General features: G+C 41.3%; 1 protein-coding gene across 3 annotated transcripts in view; it reads right to left on the minus strand.

Annotated features, from left to right (window-relative positions):
• The window catches only part of CEP57L1 (centrosomal protein 57 like 1), a 140,745-nt gene that overhangs the window by 71,363 nt on the left and 55,197 nt on the right, over positions 1-14,185 (minus strand). For all 3 annotated transcript variants that reach the window (XM_078648405.1, XM_078648407.1, XM_078648406.1), the window contains exons 6-7: positions 10,765-10,881; positions 6,512-6,589 (exon numbers count right to left, since the gene is read on the minus strand). In XM_078648405.1, the coding sequence (XP_078504531.1) occupies positions 6,512-6,589; positions 10,765-10,881 (195 nt within the window). The remainder of the gene's footprint in view (positions 1-6,511; positions 6,590-10,764; positions 10,882-14,185) is intronic.

The following is a 14,185-nucleotide window of genomic DNA, read 5'->3' on the forward strand; positions in this document are numbered from 1 at the left end:
TATATAATGAAAATACAGTTAAATACACTTGATTTTACAAATCGAGTGAACTAAATGCTATTTTCTATTTTTAACATGGAGTGGAAATACCTACATATTATCACAGTACTTCAAAAAAATGCACAGTTCTCCCTATACTACTATCAAAATGGATAGAAAATCACAAATACATTTGTTTACCCATTACCACTAAGTAGTAACCGGAAGTGACCAATTTGAAACCCAATACTTACCTACATCGAAGACCTTAACTTAGAACAAAGAACCCAGCAAAAATGTGAAAAAGTACATTGCTGCCTTTTACTTTTGCTAAATAAAACCATTGGGCACTCACATACTAACTTCTCATCCACATGTACCACAAACTTGCTGCAGCACAGTACTTACAACTTTAACACTACTTCCACTATTCATACACATTACCAAAAATTACCATTTACAGCTCATAATATATATTCCGGCCACATTACATCCACATCCATTCACACACTTCACGCTTCATCGCTTTAAAGTAACACTCCACGTCACTCCTCACTATTACACTCTATATCACTCTACTACACACCACCAATCCATTGTACGTCAGTCCAAACCACTATATGCTATTATGCTCCATACTACTTTATTCTATGATACTCCAGTCTATGCCACTCCACTGTGCGTCCATCCACATTACTCCACTGCATGCAACTCCACTCTACGACACTACATGCTATTGCACTGTATGCCACACACCAGTTCAGTGTACACCAGTTCAGTGTACACCACTGCACTATATGCCACTTCATGACAAATTATATACTATTATACTGTAAAACACTACATTCCATGCCACTTCACTCTACTATGAGTCACTACATGGTACACCATTAAACTCAGTTATTTTTCTTCACATCACTCCACTGTATGCTACTCTAGTATACGCCACTACACCCCACAATACGCTAAACACCACCACTCCATGTTATTAGACTTTACGCCACAACACTGTACCTCGTTCCACGCCACTCCATTTACACCACTCAATGTTATTCCACTGTGCGCCAGTCCACCTTATACCATTGCACACAACTCACAAAAACCTAAACTATACAAATATTAGAAATTCTAAATATATAACGTACATTTAGAATTTATGCAAAACAACTTCAAATTACTGTAGGTCGCGCTCCTCTGTGCACAGTCTTACGGACTTACTCGCTACAGTACATTAACTAAATGTAAGTTATAACTAGAACTTTAGAATTTTTTGTGTTTCTATAGTTGAAGTTTGGTTTGTATAGAAAGAATAAATAACCTTTTACCCCAACCATAACAAACGTAACTTTTTTTTTTAATTGTGAGAAAAAAATGAGATATATATATATATATATATATATATATAATTTCTTTTTTACCTGCTTGCAAGCTTTTTTTTTACTCCCCATCTTCAAGGTGGACCTGTCTCACTGATCGTTTTATAATTTGATTTTTTTTTTTTTTTTTAAATGAGGGCTTGGCAGCTGCTCAGTGATACTGGGCATCTTTCAACTTTTTTGGAGCTTGTGCAGTTTGTTTTATTTGTAATTTTCAATTTACAGTACTAACATGCCAGGCTGCAGTGTAAATAAAAGCTGGATGTCAGGCATTAATAAAGATACACTCATCCACCGAGGCACACGTGCACCATGATGCATGTATCACAACGAACATGCACATCAGCAGCCATTTTGGAACTGGGTAAATTAATAAAAAAAAAATCAAATGCTAATTCGCTGGTGATGTATGTGCATCCTTCATGCTGCATGCGTTTGCATGTAAATGGCAATAAAAAAAGCATTAACAGAAAAACTCCGACAAAAGCAGAGCCAATAGCTGCCTTTTAGAAAAAGGGCTGTTGTCTTTGACAGTGCTTGTTCTGGATGGCATCCGAGTTTCTACCTACAACTGTGTTCTGCTGCAGAGAGTGCTTAATATTTTCTAAATGTTGAAAAACAATAAAATGTTAGAAAAATTGTTAACAGTACGCAATTGGCATACAACAGTATGAAAAGATAAGAGCTCAATCACTCAGAAACATCCATAATGGGTTCGAACGGGGGAAGGGGGACGGGGTCTACACTGGAAAAGGAAAATACAGAAACTGATTTTCAGAAAGGCTCTGCGACTATTTTGTAGGCCTGGGGGAGTCCCGACCAAATAAACTCTGCTGTGCTACGCAGAGATCCACAAGCACCAGAGTGCATTAAGTCATGCCATTCCTGCTGATTTTCAGCACCGGGTGTTTGTCCTGTGCTGGAAAATCAGCGTTAACAGCACCATGCACATCGCAAGAGGGCACTGCTTCTTTCTGCCGCTCAAGTAGCTGTTCTACTCGACCAGCAACTTCCTACTCGCGAATGTAAGGTTTTTCAATGCGAGTGGTCGCGGCCATCTGAGACGTCAGCGTTGAGAAATCTTGCCGAAAGGTGGTCTGGAGTAAGATTTTCCTCGCTCGCCAACTTAACTTAAGGAAAAAATTCTGCTATGCGGAGGAGATTTTTTTCGCAACTCCGCACACTGTGAAAAACTCCATGAGCGGAGCAGAATCTCGTAGCCCAAGGCATACTACTTTGTCAGACAAAGGAGGATGTTAATGGCAGGCACAGGCTAAGCAAGGCAGGTACACTTGATTTAATTAAATGTGTTGGGACGCTATGCTATTTGGGTAGACTGAACCTATCAAAGCCATCCCGGTACATATTCAAGTTTTTAGGTCGAGCCTGTCCCCTTCCGCAAGGAATGGATAGGATCGAATTCATGTCGGCAAAATCCTCTTCAAACTAAGGGGTTTCAGCCCGGCGTTTTCTTGCAGTTCACGTCAACATGCACGAGCATTCACGGCCAGGGCTTCTCCTCCCCTAGCAGCACTCCTCCCACACCAGCAACTCCCCCCTCCCACACCAGCACCTCCCCTCTCTCTCCCCGCAAACACAGCCTTGCCGTAGCAGCACTCCTCCCACACCACCACCTCCCCTCTCTCTCCCCGCAAACACAGCCTTCCTTTCATTTCTCCTCCCCCTCCCCAGCCAGCTTCCCCCAGGCCGTGTTCGTATATCGTTTGCTACCTCTTGTATTTTGTTGCTCTTGATACTTGCACAACTGTCACTATTGTCTCATGTAACGTAACGTTTGCTTTTGTAACATGCTCACTTTTCCTGTCCCATTAGTGGATTATTGGCTTCTTTCCCTACATACCGTTCATGAGCATACTGCTCCAGCTCATGACGTAGAAAGGCACACACGCCTGCATGCTTTTAATTTAATTTAATTTCCCGGCCGCTTTTGATTTCATTTTGCAGCCGCTTTTATTTTAATTTAATTTTGCGCCCGCCAATGCATGTTCAACATCTGATTCACCCCCCCACCAAACTCGTGTGTGCCGCTTTCTACTTCCTCTCCAACAGTTTCAGTGGTAATCAGAGTTTGCTGCAGCCATGTGGCTCCTCTCACCCAGGTATGAATGGGCAGCCCCAGCGTCTGATGTCCCAGCCTCAGGCCTCCTCAAAGGGCGGCGTTTCTGTTAAACAGCCTCCTGTCATATAGTAATCTGCTTATGGGTGCAGTATAAATCGATTTATAGAGCTCCAACAAATCTGAATCAAGGCGCTCTAGATAAATACGAACACTTAGTTTTTTTTTTTTTTTTTTTACTAGCGCGGCCGCTCCCTTCTAAAATGTTGGCTTCTTGTTACATTTTGAGAGCCAAGCACCCGCACCCGAAATCTAAGAGACACACTAAACACAGTAATAATTTACGTGAGATTACACTCGTGTAGAAAAGTCACCTGGGACTACTTGTGAAAAGTGCTAGCTGCAGTGAGTTAGAGGCCAATTCCTTTATCGTGGCACTGCAAACTCCTCACATTCTCTATCATTTTGCTCAATCACCTCACCGTGGCCTATCATGTACCCACAGCAATTCATAACTTCTTGTTTGTGTTTGGGTCTTAAAAGTAAATGAAACACAAAGTGTGCTTTGGGGTGCAGGCATGCCGAGAGCGCCACTTCCATGCTGTTCCCTTACAATGGGCCAATTAACAAGTGTTAGAAGTAAACAGACCAGCGGAGCCAGGAGAGCACAAACTAGACATTACTCCTCCTTTAATCCTGCATCCTTTCGGCAGGGCGCGCGCCACGCTCTCTCTCTGTTGCCACACGCATGACACTTAGTAGGCAGACCACCCCCTCCTCCCTAGGCTCGCTCGAGTTGCAGCAGCCCACCCCCTCCCTGTCCATATGGACACTCGACTTTACTTTTAGCTTCGCGCGCGTTCTCACTGGCTCCTCTCTGATCACGTATTCCGCATTTTACATTTACTTACATGCCCCATAATTTACGGACAAATAGTCCTTCTTATGTTTTGATATGCAAGCATTTCTCGTGTGCTTTACATTTGTTTACTTACAATACGTTTAAAAAAAAAATGTAATTGACGCAACAAGAATAGTTTCTACTTGTTTATGTAAACATGCTGACATTCACAGTCACCTTTTACAAATCACTTTCACAACAAACATCACTCTGGGGCAACACTCATGGCAAAAACCGCATTACTTAGGCACACCCTAACCTCACTCATGGACACCGGCACACTACTTAGGGACACCACCACCCATCAATAAGGGACACACAATCACACTCAACTACACACACAACTACACAACCACACACATAATGCCACAACAACACACACAACCACAAACACACACACAACACCACACACACACACCCCACGCCCCCACACACACAACACCACACACACACAAACCCACCAAGCACACAACACCCCTGAAACACACAACCCATAGGTCTCGCTTGTAGGACCTTATAAGTATTTAGTTACAAGGATATTGTGCTGCAAAACAAAATACTTATAAGGTCCCACAAGCGAGACCTATTGGCTATGCCAATGCTTGTTGAGTTTCCTAGCATGGGGGAATTCATCAAGCAAGGCACTATAACTGAGTAGAAAGTACGTCAGAGTGTTTCATTTAAGGATTTTTTTGTTTAATATCAGTATACAAATCAGTTTTTCAAATACTACATGCAATTTTTACCAGATTGCACGTTTTCCTGACATCATGTGACATGAAGGTGGTACACACATACTTAAACCTCCCCTACTAGTGAGCGACTATATAGGAATAGGTAAAAATAGCACTCACTGAACATCCAGATGATAAACAATGAAGAATACTTAATTAATGACATTGTTGCCTGCTACCCCACGATTACCCAGGACTTTCATTTGCATCACAGTGCAGTTTACAGTCATCTTGCAAGGAGAAACATACAAGATGGATGTTTGTCAGGTGAGTGTCACCATCCCTGGTGCTAAGTCGTTCATCCAACAACTTCGTACTAGTCATTCACACTCATGTTTGCATCCTACAAGTGATGGTGCACATGCCATTCGTTCATGAATCCCGACACCACATCTACACCCACAAAGTGTGTTGCTACAATGTGGAACATAAGCAGACAAGGGCAGGCATAGAAATAGCCTTTGACTTTTAAAGGGTAGCTATCCGTGTCTACATAAAAGTGGTGGAGCCTTGGAATGTAACCCAGAGACAAGTTGCAGTAGGATTGCAGTTTTAGCAATACTACACAACATTGCCATGTGCAGGGGCTTTCCAAAGGAACAAACGGAAGATGATTCTAGTGAAGAAGAAGGTCCCCCCCCACCTCTATAATACATCTAAACTGGACTTTGTAGGTTCCGCTAAAGGAAGCGCATGAAGAACAGAAAAAAACAGCAATTACTTTTGATTTAAAATACTTGCTTGCTGTTATGAATAAAAACAAACAAACTATTTTTGTATCAGCGCAACAAAAAAAAATCTGTCAGAGGTATTGGTCTTCATATTTGAAATAATGAGCATCAATGTCTGAGAATGCATGAAACGTGATTTCAGAAAAAAATATAAAGTTTTGTCATTTTGACAAGTTAAGTGCCTGTATATTTAAAGAAAATCTACACAATAGCTTTACTTACAGCTGAAAGCTCTGCAAAGCTAAATGCCAGAAGGCAACTGTCAGGGTGACGTGGTCATCACCTCTGTGCTTTTCCTTCTGCTGCCATTCATCAATGTAATGTTTCTATAGCATCAAATTCAAAGCCATTCTGGATTTTTTCAGAATTCCCCCACTATTCGGGTTAGTTCACTAATAGGATGCTGTGCCTACCCCATTTGAGAATAAGCACCAGAGATGGGCCTTGTGGAGGCAGTGACTTAGGGGCAGGAAGGAATGTGTGTCGGGGGGTTGCGGATGGGATTACAGAAGGGTAAAATGAATTAGCTAACATAGGCTATTCACACTACACAAGGTAATTAATTATGAAATATGTCAGTACCAGTTAAATGGACCTATCAAAATATTGGCATGCTTTTGGAAAGATCAGCCACAACGAAACGATCAGAAACCCATGGAGGCAATTACTTTGACCTCCTACCAAGTGATCTTAGTAAAAAGAACAAGACCTACCTGCTCAGCTTTCTGTTGCAGTAGTTTTCGATGATGTTCTTCTTCGTGAAGCTTTTCCTGTAACTGACTAATCTTGTTCTGTAAAAGAAAACAAGCCCTTTGAATGAGCCACCATGGAGGAGCGCTTGTATGCCTAGCTGGAGAGCTATAGAAACACAGTGGTCAGCCATTGAAGAGCAGATGGCAGCCAGAAAACAGCGTTGTTATTCTAGCCCCCAAAACAGGCATAAACTATGAAATCAAGGCCTTTCAATGTATTTCAAGGGCAAGGATCTGACAGTGAAGTCTGATAAGAAGAACCCTAGAGGAAGGCAAGTAACATTTTGTAATGCATGGACAGTGCCTTTAAGCTGTGAATATAACTTGACACCTTGCCTCGTGGCGGTGTTCGCGAGGAATCCCCGCTAAAACAGACTTTTTTTAAATTTAAAATAGATAAATAAAAAATAGTAGGTGCAGTTCTACACACATCATCACTTAACTTGAAAAATCACTGGTCTCCTTTACGTTAAAAGGACAAAACATTCTTTATTTACATGTCCGATTTAAAATCTGTAATCTTTGCAGCCCATGGGCTGACTTTGATTAGATAGGATAGTCTCCACTGCTGTGAAGTCAGATCTACAGATAACAAGGAGGTGATCACGCCTATAGACCATAGAATGGGTTAGTTAGCCCCTCACGCATGGGTGAGGCCCAACAGACCAAAATCATTTGCACAAAACTCAGACTAATAACCACACTTTAGGTCCTATTAATTTACTCTATCACAAAGAAACTGAAGTCAATTCACGGATTTGTTTCTTTGAGAGCTCGAAGCCTAATCCAATAACCAACAATAATCAATAACCACTGGATTAACGACTATGGATTCTGGAGTAACACGCTACCCATAGTAAAGCATGTAATGACTCCTCAGGCATGAGAAGCGCTATACAATTGCAGTTAAAATACAACTAACAATGACAAGGCGTTGACACTTTTTGCCAGGCAGCACCCTGCTCTAGGAACTAAGATCAGTGGTTACTGTGATTAAACTTGCCTTTAAAGAGAGCATTCCATGTATTTACCCCAGTTTCTTTATGGAGGATTACATTAATAGCGGTTGTGAGTGATGGTGGAGAGGCATGCGAGTTGATGTAGATGGTTGGTAGGATTCATAAATGGGCAAGAGGAGTTTCGATAGATATATATATCATAAAATACAATACATTTGTCCAGGGTGTTCCTAATGCAGACGTATCAACGGCAGTTGGATGCATTTCTGGTAGGCGATCACTAGAGGGCAGCACAAGACAACAATGCTTAGGAAACCAAGGAGAAAACAACTGCCCACATTTCCATCATATCGATCTCTTTAGATACAGCAAGATTAACTCGGTTGACCTGCATTTTGCTTTGTCTTCAATAAAACCAATCAAATTTGAACCATTTTTAACTTGCTTTGTCTTCAATAAAACCAATCAAATTTGAACCATTTTTAACATTACTTAAACAGAATCACTGAAAATAATTCTATTGCTTTGCAAATCGCGCTGGACGTCTCATTTTAATACAATTTAGAAACAGAAGAGGATAGTTACTTTTAAAAGATGGTGCAAAGCTAACCTGAAGTTATTCGGCAGGGGCGTAGCTCTTGATAAAGCAGCAGGTGCAGTGACACGGTGGCGGAGAGGTCTGAGGTGTCCACTGCACTAGCTTTTTTAATTAATATTCTACTCAAACCAGTGGATTAGGGGCCCATATCCCCTGCTCGCCATTTCTACTACACGGTCCATCGGAGCTTCTTTTTGGAGGTTGGGGGCAAGAAGAGCAGAGATTTCATTGAACACCGCTCCTTAAAACATTTTTTAAAAGACGGGGTCCAACCCCGAAGAAATCATTGCAAACATGGCAGCAAACGCTCAACAAGTGTTCATCCCTAGTTAATGGCTAAGGATTGAGAACCAAATTGTAGACAGCGGGGCTCGCCCTCAGACTACATCTCCCTCGCCCTGCAGCTACAGCCAACAGAACGTTTACAGGGTGCAACATCAGCTAGCAGTTACCAGAGTCATACTCCTGGATCAAGCCACATACAGCAGTATTGAGGACACAAACAGCTGCAATAATCTAGATAATTTAACGATTTATCATAAATAATGTAATGGCAGCAAATGCCCTATTGCACTAAGGAAATCAGGTCTGCAATATGCATACCAACCTCTGTATGAATTAGCACTCCAAAGTAAATTGTAATATTACAGGTATGCAATATTTTTTCCCGGTCATAACAGCTGAGCAGTGGCTTAATGTAATCACTTTCTGGCCTTAAATACTAGTTTTACATCTTGAAAAACAAAATGGTTTCTTCTCAAACCTCAGCTTTACCAACACCAAAAAGCAAGGATTACAAAGAAAAAAAAAAAAAACCAAGAACGACATTCACTGGAGAATCATGGAATCCCTCTCAATGACGTGGAGAGGTGCACGTGTGTCCACCTTTTTGACTATGGGGGAATGTGGTTAGTTAGAATTACTTAATTTTCGATCTAATGGCTACATATGTGAAATAGATACAACCTCTCCTCCCCCGGGCTTGGGGTGCAGGAGAGCCACTGCTAGAACCATTTTTGACATGGCTCAAAATGACAGTCTCGCTCTGAAGGCTGACTCAAGTGAAGCCCAGCTTGAGTCTGCCAGCAAATCTCAGATGCCTGGCATATTATGGGGTCGCAGTGGTTATTCCGGATGATAGTCAACAGTGGTTCGCATGGATTCATTCTGCAAAGTGATTTAGTAGTGCATAGAATACTCGCTTGTATGTCTATTCCAGAAGTGTTCGCAATTTATACACCAGTAATTGTACATTTAGCAGCTTCAAACAATGCATTAAGCAGTCTCACTGTACTTGTTCATTTGTATATACTGTCACAGGCTGGACAGGGTCTCCCAAATTTGATTTTGGAAACACATTAGTGGCGGAAAAATCCCTAAACTTAGTATAGTTTTTCTTCTCAGGTCTACACGTTGAAAGATTGTGACAAAAGAAGTCCTTGTGGAGCCGTAGATGTTAAAACCCGGCACTGAGGCAAACCAACAAGCTCAACTTTCAGAAAACATAAAAGATTGGAATCAGACAGAGCCATCAGCCTTGCTATTCCATCGTTTTGCAGTTTTATTCTGGGTGTAGATAGTGCATGCTTTAGAAGAACCCTTTAGATTTCTGTACAGTCAGTGCCAAGTGGATTAACAGAAGCCCTTCGGCATAAGTGCGGCTGAGCAGCACCCCTGCCCTGTTCCAGATCACGTTATGAAAATTTGTATTATCATTTCATTCACTTGTTCCTCCCATAATGCACCTGGATCTAAAGAATGCCTGTCTGGAAGGGAACTTGTATTGCATTCCTTCAAGCACAGATCCGTGTTGAGCTGTACTGGAGTCTTTGGGTTCTACAAGCGCAACTCTTGTGTGGACAATCTTAATACACCTACACTTTGAAATACACCGATCCCATGCAACCAGGTAACTCACAAACACTTCCCCAGGAAGTAGAGCATATTATTAAAGGCAGAGTAGCACATAGAAAAGGGAGAGGCTCCAACCAAACGAGGTGGTCGTTATACTTTAGTTGATCTTATGAAAGTCAATGGATAAAACATACAATTGTGGTGGGAGGCAACTCCCAGTTGGGAGCTCCTTATGAAGAAACAAAATGTGGAGAGTCGTTCATCCAGACGAGGTGATAAAAAAAATAAAAATCACACCACCCTCTACCTAAATTGGACTCACTTTACCAAGTTGTGGCACAGAGGAGAGGAATGGTATTACTACATCTCGTTTGGTTATAGAGTCAGCACTTTACAGCACCACTTATAAAGTCCAGCTTTTGAGGTCTGTGAGACTGGTTGATTCCATTTGGACAATCACAATGGGGTGGAAGTCCAATACACTAAGAACAATGTAAACTTAAATTCGCGAATCAAGAGCCCAAGAGGTTTTACTCAATGAAGGAATGAACAGACGTCAACATTTGGCAATTAATCAGGAATTTGAATGTTTCAAAAGTTGTGGTTTATAGAGAGCGCCTTACCAGCTAAAGGAACGGCACATGTAGCGGTCGAGTCAGACTGCTCTGAAGCCCCTTTAAAAGAATCCATAGAAATCTTTGAAAAAAATTATACTATCTTGCGCAGACTGATGCAGTAAGTGGACATTATCTTAAAAGGGGAAATCAAGACCAGAGAGGTAGCTCACATGTGGGTGGTGTTACCTGGGCAGTCCTCTGAGTGGCAGTCAGCCTCAGGCATTCCTTTTCCAAAACATCAAGTCTTCCAAGCTTTGAATGCAGGCCTTCTTGATTCAGGTCATTCTCTCGACGAAGGTTAGCCTAGGAAGGAAAACGGAACAAAATAAGGTCCAAGACTATGCCGCACTGAAAATGTTAAAAGTTTACAAATAGTTGGACCCAAATGAAAAATGTCAATTTGAGTTCTATTACATTACTAGAAAGTGTTACTGCCCTCATTTCTAAATCCATCACCCTCACAATAAGCACATGGGAGATATCCACCCAAATAGGAGATCTGATGATTATAACTTAAAATGTGGGACAGTGTAAACTGTATGGCCATACTACTTTCATTATAAACAACTGAAAAGAGAACCATTTTAAATTACCTATTGCTGAATTTGGAAATTAAATCAAAACTAGCAGCTTTTGAAAACTTTCACATGCCAAAAAAAGTGAAACATGGAAATTGCAGTTTAAAGACAAGTGTAGTCCTTCCGCTTGAGGGCTCGTAATTTCAAACTGTGTGCCTTAAGTGTCCAATACAGGTTGCCTGACCTCTTGCATTACATATGGGATAGAACTGACGAAAGTTGAAGACGGGTAGTGTTATGATCAGGGTGCACCTTAACGTAGCCGGTGAGTGTAGTTACCAAAGCCTTGCCTTCTGCATACCGTGCAAAAGGAAGTAGAAGTGCAGGGTAACAATGTATCTAAACCTCACAGCTCAACACCAACAGAGAATAGCAAAGTAGTAAATATGCCGCTCACACTCTCTGCAGCCTCCCCTCACTTTCCTCTGCAACCCCACATACTTTTCTCTTCCCCTGAAAGTCTTGGCCCCAAATATGAGTTAGCCTGTATCCACAACACATCATGGTTCTTAGTGGAATATGTTTTTCACACACACCTCCTTTAGGGCACAGAACCTTTTCCCCCTACCATGAAGCATAATGTGTTCACCATTCACCACCATCTCACAAGCGCAGATGACCCCATAACCTTAAAATTCAAATAAAATAATGTTCCACGCCTTGGCCCAAAGAAAAGGGTGATGTTTTTCATCTTCACGAGAAGCAGACCTCCTAAGGCAGACAGGCAGATAAAAGTGGAAAAACTATCCAGTGGAAAATGTATTTCAAAATCTGTATAAGGTGTGGTAAAAGTGTTTTCTCATGTAACTTTTGGTGCATTGTCGTAATAAACGTAAGTACGGTCATAATACACATGTGTTAATGCGTTTTTATTACAACTAATCCTCTAAATAATGTGAGTTATCGGGCACATTTATTTTCGCTGCCATGGCATTAATAAATGAGTTATGATCTAGGACAAAATCTATAAATATTAAATCCAAAGTTAAATCTTCCTCTACTTCCATGCATGAAACATTACGATTGACTACAAAAAGGACTCGTTTGGACAGAATGTCCTCCTTTTGGAGGTAGTGAGCAGTGTTGCCTTGTTCAATGTCTTTTCTGATTTTCTTCTAATTTCACCAACAACCCTGTGTCAACTTAGTGGGTATTCTAGTATATTGGCAAGCTAGTACCCCAATCGGCTAGAGCAGACAAAGGCTTGTTGGACTCAAGCAAACTGTGGCCAATCCACTGAGCACCAAACGTGGTTGGTGCACCTCTCAAAGATACAGTTCCCACTTGCAAGGTGTGGGAAGTTTTTTGTTTGGCGGGAGTCAGTTCAGTGATTACAGGTGCATTCAAATCCAGTACCAGTAACTGAACCTAAAGTTACAGCAGTGCAACAAACTCCTATAATCTCTGAAGTGTAGCAACTTTAACTTAAGCACTTTCGAGTACTGAACGGAGAACCTGGGATTTAATGCTACTGTTTTCCAATCCTTGTACAAGGATCATTGCCCAAAATGTTCTAAAGTCACAAGCTTGGGCTTTGTAAATGACCGCTATTGAATAATATAAACCACTGGTAAATGCTATTTTATTCCTTAGTGCTATAGAGTTTGCTAGTAAGGCAGGGACAGGACATTTTTGGTTCTCTTTGTTTATCAGTGACCTGGATTTGTAGCAATTTTTTTCTTAAATTAATTAAAGTACTTTCCTTTAGCAAAGTAAAGACTATTAGAGGTTAAGTGGTATTAGTGTGTCATACTCTTCAGAGTACCTAAACCTTGCGTAAGCCTGGAAATCTCTCTCGCTACCGGATGTTCTGGAAGAGAGGTCATGGGCATTCAATCTGGGTCCTACTGTATTGTGGACACTAGTTGTAAATGACTGTTACAGTTTGAGTCAATACCCTGTGACTGTCCTTGGACCCTAAAGACAAAGCCTGAAGATCTGGCTTTATGGGACAAATTCACTCCCACCATCCTTAGCAAAGAAACTGCTCATGTCAAACAATCCAATTACTCTGCTGATTCCATTCATCTATTGCCAAGGAACATAAAGTGGTCCTCATCGCACACTGGCTCCACATTAATTACTTCTCCCTTTTTCATGCATCTGTCCCAGACTACTTTAAGACTGGTCATGTTCACCGGCTGATAAAAGAGCAGAAGGTGGCTCTTCATCATGGAGAAAATTACAAGCCCTTCAAACCGCTCCCTTTCTTGCCAAATATACTCAAGAGATATTGTAAATCAACTACCACAATACCCAATGATGCATCATCTCATGTGTAAGATCCAAGATTTCTTCTGTGGACATAGAACTAATATCCCCCTCTTCAGGATTGTTGATGACAACTTCCACAAATGTATTTAAGTGTACTCCTGCATATTAGTCAGTTGACCAGGACACCTATCTACTCATTCTCAACAAAAGACTATGAACTGTAATTATTTCATTGCTGGCTCAATTCTTACCGCACAAACCGATTTTAAAGAGTAAAGATTCTGAACAATCTCTCTGAACCTTCTACACCTCTATGCAGTATTCCTGAAGGCTTTTTTACTTTTCAATGTGTTGACCAGACGTGGGCTTCTCTTCTACGAATGTGCTTGGGATTCTCAGCTGTATAAGAGGACCCACTGTGCTAAAGATTCTCACTCTTTCCAACTGCTTAACCAAAATCTAGGCCTGGAAGGCACAGATACATTTATGCACCGATGACCTGAGTTTGTGTTTTATCAAGAACTTATGTAAATAAAGGTTTTAAAGTAAGGAACAAGATGCACGATAATACTGGAACCAATTATGTGAATATCACAGGACAGACAACTGAAGCAGTGGCCTACACCTCAAACTATGGAAATGGAAACCCAAACAAGAAACATAGTTTGGACTAAGGAACCCTACACACATGCTGGTAAGCAGGATCTGAATGCCACAGCACTGCAGTCCCTGACTAACGCACCATAGACTGGGGGCACAGTACATTTTAAATACTATTTAGACGCTAAGTAATCTGTGTGTCAATCTACCCAGGT

This window comes from Lissotriton helveticus, chromosome 6, assembly GCF_964261635.1.
Source record: "Lissotriton helveticus chromosome 6, aLisHel1.1, whole genome shotgun sequence".
In the NCBI taxonomy this organism is placed as follows: Eukaryota; Metazoa; Chordata; class Amphibia; order Caudata; family Salamandridae; genus Lissotriton; species Lissotriton helveticus.